At 46.1% G+C, this 20481-nt stretch overlaps 1 protein-coding gene across 1 annotated transcript in view; it reads right to left on the bottom strand.

Annotated features, from left to right (window-relative positions):
* Positions 1-343: 343 nt before the first annotated feature.
* Positions 344-20481, bottom strand: part of AKAP13 (A-kinase anchoring protein 13) — a 110659-nt gene continuing 90521 nt past the window's right edge. Inside the window, exons 19-29 of the mRNA XM_065411485.1 lie at positions 15960-16036; positions 14307-14488; positions 14141-14223; positions 11500-11679; positions 10412-10576; positions 8241-8311; positions 7659-7703; positions 5408-5458; positions 4518-4967; positions 2077-2380; positions 344-1038 (exon numbers count right to left, since the gene is read on the bottom strand). Coding sequence (XP_065267557.1) covers positions 989-1038; positions 2077-2380; positions 4518-4967; positions 5408-5458; positions 7659-7703; positions 8241-8311; positions 10412-10576; positions 11500-11679; positions 14141-14223; positions 14307-14488; positions 15960-16036 — 1658 coding nt within the window. The 3' untranslated portion in view covers positions 344-988. The remainder of the gene's footprint in view (positions 1039-2076; positions 2381-4517; positions 4968-5407; positions 5459-7658; positions 7704-8240; positions 8312-10411; positions 10577-11499; positions 11680-14140; positions 14224-14306; positions 14489-15959; positions 16037-20481) is intronic.

Genomic DNA, 20481 nt, shown 5'->3' on the forward strand with positions numbered 1-20481 from the left:
GAAAGCCTTGCTCAGGAAGAGGAGGGAATAGACTGTAACTCACACACATTAAAAAGCAGTTGTCACTTGAACACGGTCTGTTCTGGCTTCCTGGGATTACTTCACAAGTACAGCATCCTTTTTCCTTTCTGGATCGTGTTTTTAACACATCCAAAGACATTTTGTTTGGTGCTCCAAATGGATTAAATTTTAATTCCTCTGCCCCAAAGAAATCCTTTGGGAGTAACTTTTGATTGTATTTTTTTTTTTACACTGTTGCTGCTGCCTAGTGTTTGGTACCTTTCTGAAATGAAGCATGTAACATACAATGTGCTTGGAAGGGGCATGAGGGCCAATAAAGATACACTCTGAGCATTAAGGCTAAGATATTTAATATCTACATGCTCCCTGAAAGTCATCAGGTATCGTTGGGCCGAGCTAAGCTAACCCAGCTTGTCTGTACAGACCGTAAGTATATCCCAGTGAATACATAGACACTTACATATATATATAGTATATCTGTATGCCAGTGTGTACGCACCATTTTCAGAGTCCTGGCCTTTTGCTAAATGCTTGGTTTTGGTTGTATTCCCCAGAAAAGGAGAATTTGGAGGCACAGACCCTTTGGGCCATAGTCTTTCATCCTTTAGCAGTAAGAGGAGACTGGGAACATCTATTCCTACTTTCAACCAAGATTTGCACCCGAAGTGGGTGCTGTTTGCAGTGTGGTCAGCCTCTGCAGCCAGAATTCATAAAAAAACGCAGGACAGAGCCCCTTTCCCACCATGTGCAGCCTTTACAAACGTTTTATTTAACACACAGAGAGCTGGTGGGGTGCAGGAGCGTGCTGCAAAATGTGGGCGGGGAGGTTTCCACTGTACAAAGGCTGAGAATGATTGATGTGCAGAGGGAGAGCTGCTCATGCTTTGGCCCCATCAGATGCATGTACAGCTTCTAACACAGTACAGTGGAGAGGGAGGCTCATCCCTGCAGAATTAGGAGCAGACATTCAGCAGAAGATCTCCTCGCCATCTGGTGGTGCTTCTGATGAATGAGCATCTGGGAAAGGAAAGTCAGCCATGAATCATCACCAGAAGGAACAGGCAAGGAAAGGGTCTATGTTAAAACAAACACTGCCTACCACCCACTGTCCCATTCCTAAGCACATGACAACCTTTCTGGGTGGTTGGCATTTAAAATACACCTTTTAGTTGCTAGACCCACCAGTCCCATGATTGTGTGACTGGCGTGCAGGAAAATTCCTGTAATCTACTAGCAGCCTCTCATCCCTGAGGTGCTGGGTTCCAATTTGCCCTGGGTCATAAGTATGATAGGTTTGAGGCTCACAAGCTAGTCTCCGGCTAATATAAATCCACATGTGGAAACGACTGTATCACTTTACACTGGCAGGTCAGGAGTGATGTGCATAAGCTCAGAGGGGGAGGAGAGGCAACCGGACTAGCAAGGGGTGCTACAGGTGCACTGACAGAAAAGGAAGGAAGGGACTCGAACGGCAGTGGGCATTGCAAGAGAAGATTTCATGGACATAAGCACAAGTTTCAAAAGTTTTCCTAAAACCTAGCCCTGGCTCCAGGCAGTGTTTATCAGCACCTCCCCTGCATAAACATGGATATTGCACAAAAGAAATAGAAAAATATAAGGAGATCCCAAGCTATGAAGCCACCTGGGTTAGGTTGGGAGAAAGGAGGGAGAAGGGAGCATTGAGCGCCCCCTGGCCATCTGCTGACAGGATGCAACCCATCAGGCTGGGCGTCCCATGGCTGCAGAAAAGGTGCTCCCATATTGAAGCCCTGGAGAGCAGCAACAATGCCATATAGAAGAGACCGGGGGGAAGATTAAAAAACAAACAAACAAAAAATCAGAGAATGTCGTCATGTCTGTTCTCTGCATGCATGGGACAACGCCTCTCCCTCCCAAACTCACCTTCTGCTGGAAAATCCGCTCACAACCTCCGTTTTTCTCCACCCCTCGCTCAGTTATAACCCACCCCTTTGGGCTGCATGAGATTAAACAGCCACAGACAGCTGCAAGCTCGCTAACCCCTAAAGATCTCCTCGGGCCCCATCTGACACTCACCAGCAGGTTGGGAGCGGTGTCCTTTGCCCTTTTTCTTCTTGTCCTTTTTGTCCTTTGGCTTGGATAAACCGAAGAGGCGGGTGGGCTGCTGCACCTCGGCTGCCTTGTTAGTCTGGTTCGTTGCGCTAAGCAAGTGGAAAGTGCCTTTCTCTTTGTGTGTCCTTGAGAGACTGTTCCTTTTGGGCGACACAGACAGTCCTGCATCAAAGTGCCCCTGTTTGGGAAAGGAAGAACTGTGCTGCTTGGAGTCCTCAGCGGTGGGCTGGGAGGGGATCCTCACCGTTTTATCATGGGGGTTTGAAACCTGCAAAGAAGAGAACAGAAGTGTTTTACTGGCAGAAGCAGGCATGGCTCAAAATCATGGGGAGGGTAATATTACCATGACCGCTGCCAGGGACAGTCTGTTGCCCTGCACGCCACCTATAATCACCACCCAAAAGTCATCTCCCAGTCAAATGGACATTTTCTCCTAACAAAAGCCAAACACCCAGAGGCAGCCCTCTCTGTCCAAGGGGGGAAGAGACAAAGATTTTAAAGATGAACCCTTCCACTCCTTTCCAGATACAGATGGTGGCACAACCACCTATGGACGAGTCCTCTTTAAAAATCTAGGAAACCCAGCCTCCTTCCTCCTCCCAGATGCAGATGGTGGTAGAAGCCATGGGAGCTTCTTAGGGAAGAGAATGTTGTAGGATGTACTGATGCATGACGACAAGTGGAATCTTCCTAAGTATAAAAGACAAGGCAAAATATTGTACTGCTTTTCTAATGTGTCCTCCAGCAACATAACTGAACCCAATGTATTTAAAGCGGGGGGTGCGGGGGGGAGTTAAGACATGAATTCCTATCCCTACATGCTCCATCAAACGTCCCTATTAATAGCTTTGACATGTTGTGGATGATGCGTGCCTCCAAGAAGTTGCTTCCTTTTGATGACCCTGGCATCTTACTGGTCTTCAGCAGTGTTTTCTCTCAGGTGTTCCTATAGCACCCCTGGCCAGATTATCTGAGCTTCCTGCAAGTAAGTAAGATCTACGTAATAATGCATACAACTTATTTGCAGAACGTGGCATGTTTATCTGCTCTCAAATAGATCACAATTCATAGGGCCTTGTTCATTATTCAAAATTGCATGAAGAAATGTCAGGCCCTGGGCTGCTCAGGAAACTGGAGGTATTCCTCTGATTACCTGCTATTCAGAATTTACTGTTGGAGATAAACGATTGGTCTATTAAGTCACATGGTGCTGTTTCCACTCCCTGAATGCATGACACCACTTCTGCTTCAGCCCAAAACAAATTACATTTTATTATAGAATTAATTCTGTGTCTTAATTAAAGATCTGCTCCAGGCCTGAAATCAGAGTTCTGCACATATCTGTATGAACTAGGCAATCTTTCCCTCATCCAGACCCCTTCTGATGATTTAGTTCCCTTCTTTGCAGCAGAAGTAACTACAGCTTCAAAACAGAAAATAAACCTCAGCTCTCTAAGAAGTGTACGCGGTCCCTGCATGGAGCTGTAACTCTGTACAGCTCTATCCCAAGCCCCTCTGCTCTGTTCCCACCCCCGCTTGCTCTGTCGTGTCTATATGCTGGACCGTGAGTCTTGAGAGCAGGGACACGTCCAGCTAGCTGTTTGGCAACATTGCGTCAATAATTGACCACAAGGGAGGTATAGGGAAACCACACTTCTGGGTGCTAGTTCACATATATAAATACTAAGGCCTAGCAATGTAGTCACAAGGCTTATACTGAGGGAGCTGATCAGCACCAAACTTGTCACCACCAAGCTGCTTCTGTGAATGCTGAGGGGTGTAGTCAGCCCCACAGTGTGTTCCAGATTAATGGACTGACTGCATATGGAACCAATCTGTGCTTGCCTGTACGTTCCTCACAGGTGAACAAAAATGGTGTGAAAAGGCCGAAGTGAAACGCACCAGTGATTTCCCCCTCAGCATCCCTGTATATGCTCTTCCCTGCCATTTGCTATCAGACCAGTGAGGAACGTCTCAAAACAAGCTGGCTAAACACAGATACATTCACAGATGAGCCCCACTAGAAAGACAAAAGACACACTATGATTTCACATACCCAGCAGGACCTGCTAGGAATCTTGATTCCACAACACTCTGAGGAACGTCTTTTGCTAGATGTCTCACCCTGCAGCCTTCTGAGACATAACAGGCAAAACATAGCCCCAAACATCAGGTGCAAAAAGAGATGCCACTGGTAGAAATCAGGCCCCACATATCAGCGCCACAGCTTCCAGATTTCACACCTAGTCTGACCTTCTGCATCACATGGGCCACAGAACCTCCCCTGGTAATTCCAGTACCGAGCCCATCAATTGTGACTCAACTAGATCTCCTCTTTTAGGAGACATCTTGTCACCCCAGCCACGTGCGCTGGCTGAGAACTCAACTGGGAGCAGAGTGATTACCTGTCTGAGGTCAGGCTCCGTCTGCACTGGGGGTAATCGCTCCACATCTCTCTTGAGCTGCTCCTTCTCCCTCTCCAGTTGTTTCTGTGCTGCTCGCAGCCGCTCCAGATCCAGCTGGTAGGCTTCTTTCTTCAGCTTCAGCTCTTCCCTCTCCCTTTCCAGATCCCGGTACCCCTTCTGTGCCTGCTCCTCTCGCTGGGCGAGCCGCACTTCCCGCTCGGTCAGCTCCTTCTCCCGGGCCTCCCACTCCTTCTCTCTCCTCCGCTTCTCCTCCTGGTGCTGGGCCTGCTGCTTCTGCAAGTTGGCCAGCTCCTGGCGCTGCTTCTCCAGGCTCCGCTGTTTCTCCTGCTCGATCAAGGAGTTTGGCCGGGAGGAGCTCCGTGTCAGCGCTCTCTCACTGAGAACCAGCTTCTGATCCTCAATATAAGTATCCTGCTGCAACACGACTCCCTGAGGGGAGAGGCAAGGACAAAGTCAGTGTCGTGCCTCCCTTCATGGAATGCACAGACATGCAGTAACTCTAACATCATGAGGCACCTTGCAATTGTAGTATGGGGTGGGGGAGGGCTCATTAATCATTGTTAACCTAGAGGGTCCAGTAGGGCTGGTTTATTTGAGGTACTTATTTGTAAGACACAGGGTAGGCCTGACCTGCAGAGCACTTGTAGCCCCTGCTGGCCTGGGCAGCAAGAGACCAGGAGACAGTACTCCCACATGCCAGTACAGAGTCACTAGGACACTGGACTGGACCCTTCAGTCTCACTCTGGACGGGCAATGCAAAGGGTGGGGGTGAAATGCTGACCTCACCGCAGTCAACACTCACGGAGGAGACCTGCTGTTTGGGAAAGAAGCACGTCCAAGCAGGGTACTATGTTTATGGCTGACCTACCTGCAGAGTGCTGAGCAGGTTGTGGAGGTAGGTAATGCTTTGGAGAACATGCTGCAAGGAAACAAAAGCACAAGAGTGTTGCTGTTCTACCTCACCTTCCTGTCTGACCACAGGCAAAGCCCTTGTCTTTTACATTCTAACTACCAATGAGGAGGGCTCTGTGTTTGTCATGGAGGTCGCGGAAGTCACTGATTCCATTACTTCCTGTGACCTCCAGGACTTCTGCAGTGGCCAGTGTGGCCGCCCAAGCAACTGGCCCCGTGCTCAGCTACTCAGGCAGCCCTGGGGACAGCCACAGCAGCTGGAGCGACTCTGGAGCCAGCTGCTGCTGGAGTGGCCCCAGGGCCAGCCACTGCTCTGGCGGCCCTGTCCAGCTGGCCCCAGGGGCCGCCCAAGCAGCGGCAGATGCGCCTGGCCCAGGGGACCACCTGAGCAGCGGTCCCGGGGTGTCTGGAGCAGCTGCTGGCCCCCTGGGGTTCTCCCCACAGGACTCCCTCCACCCTCCCGGCAGCTGGTGCCACAGGCTCCCTCCCCCCACCTCAGTGGTGCTCGCCGACCCAAAGACTTAATCAGGGATATTTATGGTATAAGTCATGGACAGGTCACGGGCGGTGATTTTTTGTTTCTTGCCGGTGACTTGTCCATGACTTTTACAAAAAATACCCCTGATTAAATCATAGCCTTAGCAATGAGGCTTACAAAGCCATGCCATTTTATTTAAAGCCACACAGACATCCTTCTACTTCCCCTGACTCTTCCCATGCTCTCTTCCCTGTACTTACTTATCCCAAACACACGTACTGGTCACAGGTATCTATTTAGCCATCCATTTCTCTCGGGCATCTCAGAGACATCTAAGATAATCTCACCCTGGCCTTCCTCAGCGATCAGTGCAGCGACCAGTCATTGAAAGAACCTGACCATGGCATCTGGCGTGCACATACTCTCACAACAAGGTGCGTGAATCATGCACAGAACCATGGGACTGTTGATACCTCACAGGAATTTGCACGTTGTTTCTTTAAACCAGGGATCGGCAACCTTTGGCACGCGGCCCGTCAGGGAAATCCGCTGGCGGGCCGGTTTCTTTACCTGCAGCATCCGCAGGTTCGGCCGATCGCAGCTCCCACTGGTCATGGTTCACTGTCCCAGGCCAATGGGGGCTGCGGGAAGCGGCGTGGGCCGAGGGATGTGCTGGCCGCCCTTCCCGCAGCCCGCATTGGCCTGGGACGGCGAACTGTGGCCAGTGAGAGCTGCGATCGGCCGAACCTGCGGACGCTGCAGGTAAACAAACCGTCTCGTCCCGTCAGCGGCTTTCCCTGACGGGCTGCGTGCCAAAGGTTGCCGATTCCTGCTTTAAACTATTTCCTGCTGTATCAACAGGTTGAAGAGCTAATGATGCTAGGGGAATGATACAGGGAGGGAAAGGAACTGGAATGAACTGACCATATTTTCAAATTTGCAGGGAAACAACTGTTGCGGTAAAAATCATAAAATGGCCCAGAATGTGTGCCTGTCATGTCTGTTCACAAATGCAACCCCCTGCATTTATGGTGCAGGGAGACTCTGCAAAATAACGGGCACACAAATGCGCATGAGTATTATTGGAGGCCAATTTGAAAATACAGTCCTTAAAGGCAAGCGCTCCAATATCATATACTGGTATAGTGCCAACAGAATGTCTGATGCTTTGGGTGACTTCCCGTATCTCAAAACACCGGCTAAGTGCTTCTTTCAATCCTGCTGAACATATTGTAATTACTCCTTTAATACAAAAATTCAATTGACAAAAACTGCAGTATTTCCAATACGTGTGTAATAAATGTTATTAAGGGAACCTTTGCTCACTGTGATACTTAGCTGCCATTAGAGTTAATTGGGAGTTACCGAAGCGTATCAAAGGGAGAATAGAAACCTAATTGCCCCAACTCACTGCACCTGCATCATACAATTATACTCATTCTATCCGCAGATGCATGGTAAATAGAGTCACGTGCTTTCTAATTGTAATTAAACCTTGATGTCTATAATCAACGTGTATCCTACGGCTGGCAATTAGATGCCAGTCAGCAAATCCTTAGTCTGAGCATCCAAGCCTAAGCGCACACATAACACAGTGGGTTTAACTCTCAGTTTACTGCATTTAAGAGTCTTGTTACACTTTAGCCTCACCTATTGAAACAAATACACTTGGTACCTAAACTGAAGAGGAAAAAACACCACACAAGTAAGCCAGGGAGATTGTTCTTACCTCATTGTTTCTTTTCAACACGAACATCAAATTAGCATTTCCCCCCTGTAAAAAGAACACATAGACTTAATAAAAAGGCAAATGACAAATCACAGGAAGTGTCTTTCTAAGTACGATTAATCATAGACACACACTCCTGTTTTCCTTTTTGGAAGGGCAGAACTCATGTAGTTTGTAGTAAGTGAAAAATCATAAAATCACATGTTAATTAGCGATCATTTTGTAGTGATTTGATAAATTCATCCACAGCGAGAATGGGTGTGAGGTTATGTTTGGCCTTGGTATTTCAATAACGATGCATAATTAGACATGTTTTACTTGATTTGCAGACAGGTGGCAGATAACCAGTGCTACGGAAGAGTCTATTACCCAGTAAAATTGTTTTGAAGAGGAAATTTTAGTTAGCGTAAAATTGGTTTTGAGCATGTGCCCCCAGTTTTTTTCCCCAGTGGGGTGAGTTTTAACTTGTTCTAATATGTCCATAAATATATGCTTTTTTCAGATTTAAAAAAAGTTACAATTCAAGTGTTAAAAGTGTCAAAGGCCCATGGATGACATTTGACACAAACACAACAATAGTACCTTCTTCAAAATGCTGTCTGATTCTGTTCTCCGAAGATCCTGAGCATCATCAGCTTCATCTTTCTCTCCACCTAAAAGAAACACATCAGATTGGCACAGGTCATTGAGTTTTTCAAACCCCAGATAAAATCCTCAATCATTAGCAATTGCAAAATGGGAAAAAAGGACTTGAAAAGTGGATGCATGCCGCTGAGCCATGCTCTTCACATATGTATGTTTGCTTCCTATTTGTACCAATAAATATCAGCCATTGCTGACAGAGAGTAGAGAAGAACATAGGTTAGGGTCCAGCTTTGGTTTCAAATAGTATGCTGAAAATTTAGCAAGCTGACTTCTGGGTCATCTGGTAGAAATCTCTCAATTTCATAAACTGTTTCCAAGACAAGTTGTTTTAGAACATGTAGTGTGAGTGACAGCTATCAAGTCAGATCTTACCACATCAAGCTATGTTTCAATGCTACCCATGCAAACTGGACTTGGAGGACTCAGACACTAGTAGTGCAGTATACGTGTGCAAACAGGTACGTTATTTTATGCTAGCAGCTCACCCACAGCCTCACACATTAGAACCCTGGAATTTTGATCAGGACACTCGATTTATCCACTGGGATCTTTAATTTCCAGCTGGACAGCTCACAAGAGTGCTTCCAATTGAGACACACCACATGAAAAAACCCACCTGTGCCCATGCTACCCCTCTAGTAGTTTTCTTCCATTGATTTCAAGGTGCTTTACCAACATGGTTTAAGCATCCAACCCTGCTTTGAACAGCCTACAGCACACCACATGCAGTTCAACCATAGCCCCTTCCTGGAGTCTGGCTTTACTGGTAACTCAAACAAACAATAACCAACCCTAAACCGCAGCCTATGCTATCTATCCCAGCAATCCTTTCATTCCTTTGGAGGGTCCTAGAATCTGCCACTCTCCTCCATGTAGATGGGTAAAGGATCATTTACTACTATTTTACAGATAGGGAAATAAGGTTATGAGGCTTGCCCAAGGTCACACAGGGAGTGAGTGGCAGAGTTGGGAATAGAACCCAGGTTTCCTGACACCCAGCCATGCACCTTATCCAGTAGGCCCTACAGTCTCCTCCCAAAGCCTCTTTAAGATCTCTCAGTATCTAATTAATGTGAGCTTATCTCTGCAGAAGCCCAGGCAAGGTAAAGGGTGGGCTAAGCATTGAACAATCTCACCAGTCCAGCCAGAGACTGTTCAAATTATTGCTGCACTAAAAAGCAAGAAAGTGCAATCTAAAAAAAATCCCTAAGGTTCCTTGAGCCAATGCATTTTCCACTGGTAGGACAGGACCTGCTGGGAACTTTGTGGCCTTCCAATGGCTAAGAAACTCTTACATACGGCACACAGCAGATTGTTTGGCGCTTAAGCTTACCCTGTAGTGCAGAAACAGCAAGGCTGGAAAGGGGGTGGGGGAGCCCGGTGCTGAGACAGTGATGCTAGCATAGCACAGCTTACCACAGTTGGGGTGGGAGGGTAGGGGAGAGCACACAGGGCTGAGTTCTGGGGGGTATGGAAATCCCTGGAGCCTGCTGTAGACAAACAGCGAGTTGGGAAGCAGTGAACTGTGCTGCCAAACTAAATACTCATTCGTTCGGCTGTGGGAGACTAAATTCACCGTGGGGTTGACATGCTCGATTGTGTTCGGTTCACATGTGTGTAGAGAGCGCAGGGAGGGAGAAGGAAAGGTGGTGTCAGACTGCAGCTAGGACCTCAGTTGGCTCTCAGGCTGGGAGGTGGTAGCCCACTGGAGATAAAGGAAGAGGGCTGCAAATATAGAAGCACTGAAGCGGAAGTGAAAGAAACAAATACATAAGTAAGGCAAAAGTGTACAAGTACTTTGTGTGTAAAGAAGGAAGGATGGTTTGAGGGGAAAGCACAGGACTAAAAGTCAGGAGAGCTGGCATCTATTCCCCGCTCAGTCACCGACTTCCAGTAACCTGGGCCAAGTCACCCCATGATTATATGCTGCACCTTCCCCATCTGTCAAATGGGTACAGTGGTATTTACCAATCTGACAGGGAGCGTTGGGAAGCTAAATTCATTTAGATATATAAGTGCTTTGAGTTCCTTGTCAGGTAGCTGCCAACCAGGTATAAGGTATTATTAATACATACATACATGCATGCACAATGCACAGAAATACTTACACTTGGATGCATTCATCTGATGACTGTCAAATCCTCCAAAAGTTTCTGCTCTTCTAGGAAGGGAGATGGGGCCGACTCCCCCTTCTTGCTCAGAGTTTGGCAGCAGGTCAGCAGCCCCAAGTGCACTCCCTAGACTCCTACTGATCAAGCTTTGCAAATATTCAACTGAAAGGATAAAAAGCCATAGGAAAAAAAGGTCCATTAAAAAACATCCTCGGTATTTACTGACTAGCGTGTTTTTTCTTCTGGCTTAGAGGTGTCAGGTCAGTAAAATGTACACACTTGTTTATATAAAGAGTTAATGGATTTATAGGAGACCATGATGCAATAAGAGAGGTGCAGGTGCTCCACCTGCAAAAATATAATGGTACGTCAGGCCATAACTCAAACACACTGAGTCTTGCACGTGCTTCCCATCACCCTCTTCCCCCTTGGCAAATGTTCTTGGTACATTCTTGCGCAAAGGCAGGATTTCTAACTTCAGCCTGCTGTGTAATTTACCATGGGAAAGTGGGCTACATCTACTTGTGGATTTTCCAAAAGACTCAAGTGCCTCTTGTGGATACCAGACCCATAAACTCTTGCTGTGGTATGGAAGTCCGTTTAGCCTAGCCGTCATATTCCATTATGTGGCAGGAGGGGAGTGTAACCAAAGATAGCCTGGCCCATGTTTCAAACAAAGGACCAGATCCGGGGGTGTAACTGAGTTGCACAGAACACACACCAGTGTGTGGTGGGCAACGGGATGAAAGTTCATTTTTGCACTGCCCTGACACAGCTCAAACTCTGTGTAGGGCTGGCTCCCCGTGCTAGGTTAGCAGCATGAAGACTCCCAGGTACCTCTACTGCTTTCTTCTCACCGATCATTATCATCCCCTTCCTTTCCTGAATTTGAGCCTTGTCTGTCTCCCATGCTTTACTATCGGAGGATGGGACTGTGTCTTTACTTATGTTCAATATTATTATTACTGTTTATTCATTATCAGAGAAGGGTCATTCTCCTGAAGGTGGCATTTGAGCACTCATGGATTCAACTCCACACTGTTGTTTTGGACACTGTAATTAATGGGACCGTTTGGTTTGTTTACCCTCGTTTATTGCACTTTTCATAATGGTCTCCCCTTTTTGTGCCTCCTCCGTATTGGACCTGAACAGCACTCTGGAGACCGAGCCATCCTCTTGCATGCTACAGTCCGTGATATCCCGGAAAATCTTCTCCTTTTCCTCCAGCAGCGCTAGGATCTGCTGATCTTTCTGCTGAAGCTGTTCTGTGGGTGAACAGGGGAAAACAAATTGAAAACAGAAAACACTGCGACCCTAAGGAAACTGAATAATCCCTGTGACATGGGCCCCATCATGTGGTAAATCAAAGAATAGCAGGAATTGTGTGCTGCTTACAATCTGAATAGCTATATTTAGGCCTTTCAGTGTTGTCGCTGCCATGTTGGTGCCAGGATAGTGGAGTGTATAAGCAGGCTTGGCAGACTTTTATTTTTATTTTTTTTTTATAATTTTGATGGATAATAACATTTATTTTTAAGCATTTTTTTTTCAATTTTCATCTATTTAAATGTATACAGTTGCAGGAAATTAAGGCTTTTCCCATTTTTATTGATTTAAATTTTCACTGTTGCAGGAAGTTACCGGGGCGGGGGTGGGGGTGGGGAGCAGTGTCAGACAATAGGGAGTGTCAGAGAATTATTTAATGACAGTAGATGATGAGATTCAAAAAGTTGACACTTTATAACAATTAAAACACAAATTGTCAACATCACATGTCGAAAATATACAAAGTAAATATCTTCAAATCAAACTCTAAGTTCTCAAGCAGCACTTTTCTTACTTCACCTAGCTGCAGGTTTAGATTTTTATTGATGGACAATTTTTTGGGTGTGTGTAGAGTGAAATTGACATTTACCAATAAAAAACGACTCCTTCCAAGCCTAGCTATATGCTCTCACAAGGAGCAGTCCCCATGGAGTCAAACTTTGTTTCTCCAAATGAAGTTGGGAGGCATGAAAGTAACGCAGATCGCTGAGGTGTCAATCTCACAGATGCATTTGAGACACGTTGGGGGTCATAACCTCATTTCAGACCATCTAGGTTTAGACACAGTGTGACCATATTTACTCTAAGCAGCAAATACCAGAGTCAATCACCAGTAAAAAAATAACAAATTCTAAACGGTTTTGGGCTAATGCCCACAATGAAACATTTCCGAACCCCCAGAGAGCTGGGGTTCTCAGCAATATCGCATTTCTAGTATGCAGGCTGCTCAATGCTCAGTTTTCAATATAAATTCATAAACACAATGGTGCAAACGCTGCAGGATAACAGTCCTAGAGGATCACTGCACTTCCCAGGTGATTGTATTCACTTGGCTTTTGACTTTTTTTACATCTCAGACCTGAGGGGAGGCTACTTGAGGGTGAAAACATAGGTAGGCACTAGGCACAGTCCTCCTCTTTGTGGTACCAAGGCACTATGATTCGCACTCATTTCTTTGGCCTCACGTCTACTCATAGGCAGGAGTAACTTGCCAGCCATGCTGCAGTACTTGCATTAATCCAGGATCGGGCGCCCTTGTGCTCTCTGCCCTGCTTGTTGGCTTTTTTACTTCGCATTTAAATACACACCCCTGCACCTGTGCTGCAACTACAGCCAGCAAACAGAATTTCTGCAGCTACGTTGGCCATTTGGTGTCTCAGAAATAAAGTCAGCACAGCAGAGCTCTGTCCCAGAAGGCGCCTGCTTCAAAACGACACATCTCATCCTGGGGACAGTAGTTATCTGTTAGCAGGAAACAGCTATCCTGTGACAATGCTCCCACTTGAATGGCATCTTAGCTTTTACAGTGCAGTAAAGTAACTGTGCTAGCGATACTTGCAAAGCCACATATTATCTGCTCGACCCATGATGCAGCAGAGGAGACAGTACTGAATAGGTATCTTTCTTCACTCTTTACTCCTCCTTCCACAACCAAAACACCCTGAATGTTGGGTCAATCCCCTAGTGAGGAGGGCTCTCTGAAGAACCAGTGAATGTAGCTCCAAGCCCCGGCTGGTGGGGATTACAACAGCAGCTCTCTCTGTACATCTAAGGGCTGAGAGACGGGGACCCAAACCCTAATCCTCTCCCAAACATCTTGCCACTCCTAGACCATGCTGGTCTAGCCCACAAAATTCATTTTCTTCACAGCTGAAAGCCGCTGGCACCTGAAAAGAACTAGAACTATTGACTAATAGAGGCAAAAGAGAAGTAGAGTACCTGACATATCAACTATCTGCCCGTGCCTCACATGTACTGCATCAGAGTTATAAGAGTCTTTTCTGAAGGCACCAGTGGAGGCCATCACCCCATGGGAAGTCATCTCCCTGTACTGAAGGACACGTTGTTGTTTCACTTCCGCTGCAGTTCTGTTTTAGTCCCAATGAGGAGGGGAGAACTCATTCTGTCAACTTTCAAGCCCAACTGAAAACTGGGGGTTCTAGATTTGGACCAGAATTTGAAACTTTGGAGATTCAGAGCTTTCCATGGTACTGGCCCCTGGCAGACTTACAACCCACGACAGACTGACTTTCCAACAAGGATTTTAATTGTTTGCAAAGTGCAGGCTTCTATCTTCCCTGAAAAATCATGGTTAAAATCAGGAATGGAAAAGTTTCACAAAACTCAACATTAGGTTAGCAAAACTTCACCCGACGATTCTCTGAGCCCCAGCAGCCATACCTTTTAATTCTCTGGCTTTGGTGTCCAACACTCTCTTTTCCAGTTCTGATTCACTAGGGATTCCTTCATCTTCGTCTTTGTCCCTGCATGAGAGATACACCTCAATTACTACCACGACAAAGCATGTGAGAAACATCTAAATCAAACGAATAGCGTGTTAACTTACATGGTGTTAATGGTGTCCTGAATTATTTGTATCCAGCTATTGCGTTCCTCCTTGGAGCTGGCATGGACTTCTACCATCTCTGGATCTTTCACAACGGTGGTAATTAGGAATAAACCCTTTTCCTCATGGGCCACTTCTCGTACAATCAGTTTCTTCAGAGAGATTACAGTGGATCTCTGGTCCTTCAGATGAGAGAAGATTGGTGAGAAGACAGACAAAAAGCACCAGAGCTTTAGGCTGACAATAAGTGCTCAAAAGCTCCTAATACCTGCAGTCAGACCTCCTTCCTACTCATGAGCACCTTTAGCAACTACATGCCAAAAGAAGTGCTGGCCTCACCCGACATGTATATTCTGAGAGTAATTTATTTCACTGAGCCCAGAACGCTGGTGTCACCTTCCTCTGACCATTCAGGAAGAACTGCCCTCAGCTGTCCCTGGATACAATTAAAAATTGCCTTTGTGGTTTTCCAGACTCTCCAAGAACTTGCTTTGATCTCACATCCTGCTGTCTGTGCTCTCTATTCCTGGACTCTTTATCCCACATCACCACTCTCAGTATGGCTTGCTGGTCCCTGTTTCACTGTCACTGCCTTTGCTCTCCCTCCCTCGGAACCCTTGCATCACATCCTCTCTTCACATCTCACCAAAATCCTTCCTGTTCTCTGTAGCTTAAAGCCGACTCCCGCTACAGACTTTTTTGTGAGACTGTTGCATCAAGGATTCCACGGAAGATTATGTGCAATGAGCTGTTAGGGTCACTGTAATATCTCTGTGTAATCTCTCTGTTAGCACTGAAAGCTTCTCTTCCCACCTGTGGCATGCATAGTCCAATGGGCTCATTTGTGGTCTTTACAGAATCACAGGGTTTTTTTTTTTTTTTGGGAGGGGGTGTGCTTTAGCAGAGGTTTGCCAGCATGACCCTTGTGTGCACCACAGCCAGCTGAAGAGCTAGGAAATGCCCTGCGCTGGCAGCGGGGGGGTTGGAAATGTGGCTCAGTGAATGGGAAGAACAAGAGGAACAGAGAAAGTCTCCTCTTTGAAGCATGCATGAAAGATGCATCCCTGCCAGACCCGTAGCTATTCACTGGTTTGGGGGCACTGGCACTTTTTTTTCATCAGGTCAGCATGTCTCATCGTCTGTCTTTCATCTAGGACTTTCTCCGAAAGCTCCTGTTTTTGTTTACATGAACTGGTCCATGACAAATATATTCCTATAGCACACTGCCTTGTGAGCTTCTCGAACTTTATTGCAGCAGTAGGCTTTTGTTCCTGTGCTTTTTAGATTGATTTATTAGGTCTGTCTTGTCTGCTGGGATTCATTTGTACACAGTTCACGTTCTTCCCTCCTAAGTGAGCAGGATTTGCACAGGCTGATGAAGAATAAATGTATCCAATGACAGGCTTATTTTCAGAGCCAATTACCAAATGTTCAAAATCACTGTAGAAATCACCGAGTGGGAGGGGGAGAAATTAAGACATGTTTTCAATAGGAAAATAATGGAGTCTGCTAAGGAAACAAAACTGTTACATGCAAAGCGATCTGTCCAATAAAAACTAAGGAATGTAGCAGGCAGTGACATGCTTTCATTGCTAAATTCATACCAAGGATCATCTATGTAAAAGAAAGGAAGAGAAAACACCAAAGCCTTACCAATGAGGCAAAGACATACTTCTGGTCCTTTTCCTGAAGGAATATCAGCATATCTGAGAGGAGGACAGCCTGGACCTCTACAACAGAGAAAAAACACCAAGGTTTAACCATCAAATATCTATCTATGTCAATCACTGGTTCTAGTGCCTACCAATACCTTTTATTTAGCAATGCCGTGCATTCTAGAGCTCCTGGTGAGCATAAGAGTGATAATTCGGGCTACCCTAAGAAAGTGGATTAGTCTGCTGTTTGGTGTGTTTTGCTTCCTAGTTAGCAGGAACTGTAAGCATTGCAGAGGCAATATACTCAGCCCCTGGAAAGAGAATGGCCTCTATCTCTATAGCGACTCCTCTGGGCAAAATCACCACTGAAAGGAGTCAGAGGGAATCGTATCTACTCGGTCTTTGCTGGGATGTTCTTTTCCAAACCACAAGCCCTCTGAGAGTCATGGAAGATTGGGGAAGTGGAAGCAAGGGATGTTCACTGAACATACACCCTATTCATTTAGATAATCTATATTTTTATCCTCAAGCAAAATATCTGTTTGGTTTTATTGCTCTCCTCTCATGAGTGGTGCAAATTATCTTGTAACAACACTTGTCAGCGGCAATTCCTTCCCCAGGCACTTTAACTTCAGCAGCTAATGTTGACTCTGCCCACAGATGTATATGGCTCTCTCTGAATTCATGAGGAGCCAAACGGGTGTGCCTCAGAGGGGAGAATCTGACTCAAGAAGGAGAAAAGAAAGAAATGCAAAGAGGATGAATATAAAATTCTGAATCAGAGCAAGGATATTTCCCCAAAATACACATGCTACCTTCCAAGTTGCCTCATGATACATCACAAGATTACATAGTAAGTATTGAGTGCGATGCCCCACCCAAGCCCCACTGCACAAAGAGTTTGTGTAATAAACTACGAGACCTTGTGATATACAGATGAGGTAAACTCAAAAGCTAACTCATCCCCTGCGTAAATCCTTCCAGGCTTTTTGAAGGAACAAGATCCCTTTCAGATCAAATACGAACCAAACTTTTGCCGAAGTCTCAAACCAAACCCAAACCTCTTTAGAGGTTTGTAAAAGTTCAGGTAAGATTTGTTTTACTTTGGTTTGTTTTTATTTCCAGCTGCACTTTCTGCTTTTGGTGCAGAGGAGAAAAGACCAAAATACGTCAAGGAAAGCTATTCCTGTGTTTCTCCTGGCTCCAGTTCCAAATCCCAGAAGTTAGGACAAGCAGGTTCTAAACTTTTGGATGCTTTCCCATCTGGAACTTCTGACTCATCTCTACTGGCTAGCTATTGGCTCTGGTAGTGGGAGCCATTATTTCTATGGGAAATGCATAATATAACCTATGCTAATCGAGAGATCTCATAAAGTGTAACCCACAGGCCAAATAGGGAGATCTCTCTTTAAGAGATCTATTGTGGGTGGGTAGGAATGAGTTGTGTCTGGGTCACTGCTGCTAGACAGATGCACAATTAGCTTTCCACACTCAGAAGTTTCTGGAATTGGGTGTGGTAGTTTTGGGTATGCTCAATAGGTTCCCTGTTGCTGGACTCAAACTTCAGGAGGGCAAGTAGTTAGCCTTTTGCAAAGCAGCTGCCCTATGTGCATTCGGTGGGTTGGGACAGGCTGAGCTGAGCAGAAAGCAGGCTGTTTTCCCTAACTCTGAAACATTTTGCAGCAACTTGGTGGTAATGTTCACCCAGCAGAGAAGCACTGGCAGTGTTAATTACAGAGAGAGGAAAATGGTAGGGGAAACGAATTTCTTTTATTTTAACTGCATACTCTGAATGCTGTTTAATTTTAGCCAAACTGTTTTAGTTTAAATTGTCTCAACCAGTATGATTCCCCAACTTTTATTTAAATGTGATAACGAGGAAAGAGTCATTTATATTTTGCTATTCTCAGTGCAGTCCAAAATCTGAGAGGGATGAGTGTGGCGCATGCTTTCAGAAGTCTTAAAAGAGCAACACTCAGATGCAGAAACTACAGAATCCAAACCACCAAAATAGAAAATCAATCTTCTGCTGGTGGCATCTGACTCAGATGATGAAAATGAACATGCGTCGGTCCGCTCTGCTTTGGATCATTATCAAGCAGAACCCATCATCTGCATGGACGCATGTCCTCTGGAATGGTGGTTGAAGCATGAAGGAACATATGAATCTTTAGCGCATCTGGCACGTAAATATCTTACAACGCCAGATACAATAGTGCCATGCGAACTCCTGTTCTCACTTTCAGGTGACATTGTACACAAGAAGCAGGCAGTATTATCTCCTGCAAATTGTAAACAACCTTGTTTGTCTGAGTGACTGGCTGACCAAGAAGTAGGACTGAGTGGACTTGTAGGCTCTAAAGTTTTGCATTGTTTTATTTTTGAATGCAGGTTTTATTTGTACATAATTCTACATTTGTACGTTCAACTTTCATGATAAAGAGATTGCACTACAGGACTTGTATGAAGTGAACTGAAAAATACTATTTTTTTGTTTTTTACAGTGCAACTATTTGTAATCAAAAATAAATATAAAGTGAGCACTATACACTTGGTATTTTGTGTTGTAATTGAAATGAATATATTTGAAAATTTAATAAACATCCAAAAATATTTAAAATAAATGGTATTCTATTGTTTAACAGTGCGATTAATCACAATTTTTTTAATCGCTCGACAGCCCTACTAGGAACCTAGAAACCATCTTTAAACTTTCCCTCAGAACAGATCATATCATATATTTGGAATCTAAATTATCCTCCGATGGCACAGAATATGGAGGGATGCACTGGTAAAAACCCTTCTACTTCCACCTCTGCAATCAAGACATTCTTTGGAGACATAACATGGTAACTTTCCATTCATCATATCTGTTCTACACACACCAAAGAGAGATGGCCAAACTCTACTGAAGCCCCAAGTACCAAGATTATACGCCTGATATTGGTGGAGAGCGAAAACAAGCCCAACCTTTCTGAAGGGGGTGGAGTACAGTATAGGCAGCTCGCAAGCTTCTGCTTGTGGGTGAGAGAATGACTAACATGATTCCTATCTCAAAGTTCACTTGAAAGATTTCAGGCCCCAGTTCAGCAAAGCAATTAAGCCCAATGCTTTGATGAGTTGGGGGCTAAATGCCTTAACATTTTTTTTATTTACATTAGTGAATGAAAATCAGTTCAAGAGATCCAGCAACCAGCATGTGGCTCTTTTATGGGGCTTCTGTCCTGCAGGGAGTGGGGGCTCGGGGCTTCAGTCCCCGGGATGCACCTGCTGGGGCTCAGGACTTCTGTCCCAAGGGAGGCGCCTGCTGGGCAGAAGCCCCTAGCACCACCACCCCGCCACAGGGCAGAAGCCCCGAGCCCCAGCAGGCAGGCCTGGCTCTCGAACTTCTGAAGATTATCGTATGCGGCTCGGAGGGCTAGTAAATTTGGCTACCCCTCGTCTGTAATGTGCATGTAATAGAGAATACAACAGTTGCAGGGACGTTAGGGAAACAGAAAAGCAGTAATGGTTTGGAGCAGCAGCCTCAGAAATTTCTGAGTAAAATAGTGCGGGCCCCCAATGTGGAGACTTACTTCAGTGTAACAGGTAATGCAATATTGGGTCTGCTGAGCAGCTCCAGGGAACTTGCGAGTAATAGAAATGTCGTGCTGCCAGGGCCGGCTCTAGGATTTTTGCTGCCCCAAGCAGAAACAATTTTGGCCGCCCCCCCCCCCCCGTTTTTTTCTTACCCCACCCCCGGCCCCGCCTCAGCTCCGCCCCTTCCCCAAATCCCCAGCCCTGCCTCCTCCCCCCAGGCTCTCAAGCCTAGGAGGGAGGAGGAGAAGTGGCGCGCGCGCCGCGGCCACTCGGAGTCTCCCCCTCCCTCCCAGGCTCTCAAACCTGGGAGGGAGGGTGAGCAGCGGCGCGCGAATCAGCTGTTTCGCGCGCCGCGGCCGCTCGGGATCTCCCCCTCCCTCCCAGGTTTGAGAGCCTGGGAGGGAGGGCGAGCAGCGGCGCGCGAGCGGCAGCAGCGGAGGTGAGCTAGGGCGGCCGGGGCACATTTTTAGGGGCGGCATTCTGGCGCCGGCCATGCCGCCCCTAAAAATGTGCCGCCCCAAGCACCAGCTTGTTTTGCTGGTGCCTAGAGCCGGCCCTGCGTGCTGCTCCTGGGCAGCAAAACTGGGAACTGCAATGGTTGCGTTTCACATTCAGTGTGCATATTTCCTAGAGCCAATGGATGTGTATAAAACCGCAGTGTACAAACATGGGATTCACCATCACACCCATCACTTAGCTTGCTGGGCAAAGCTTGGAAGGTAAATAAATAAGCAGCATCAATGGTGAGCAGTAACAGAAATATTTGTGGCAGTAATCTAGGGTGTTACTAGGAGCACAGAGAAGGATTTTTCATGGTTTTTACTTCGAAAGCACCTTTCTAGAAACAGAAAAATCAATAAAATAATATGAATAATAAAAGGGCCAGCGATTTCAGAAGAAGCCCTGTGTAAAAGGCAGAGGAACCACCAAGCCAAAGGAAA

This window comes from Emys orbicularis, chromosome 10, assembly GCF_028017835.1.
Source record: "Emys orbicularis isolate rEmyOrb1 chromosome 10, rEmyOrb1.hap1, whole genome shotgun sequence".
Classification (NCBI taxonomy): Eukaryota; Metazoa; Chordata; order Testudines; family Emydidae; genus Emys; species Emys orbicularis.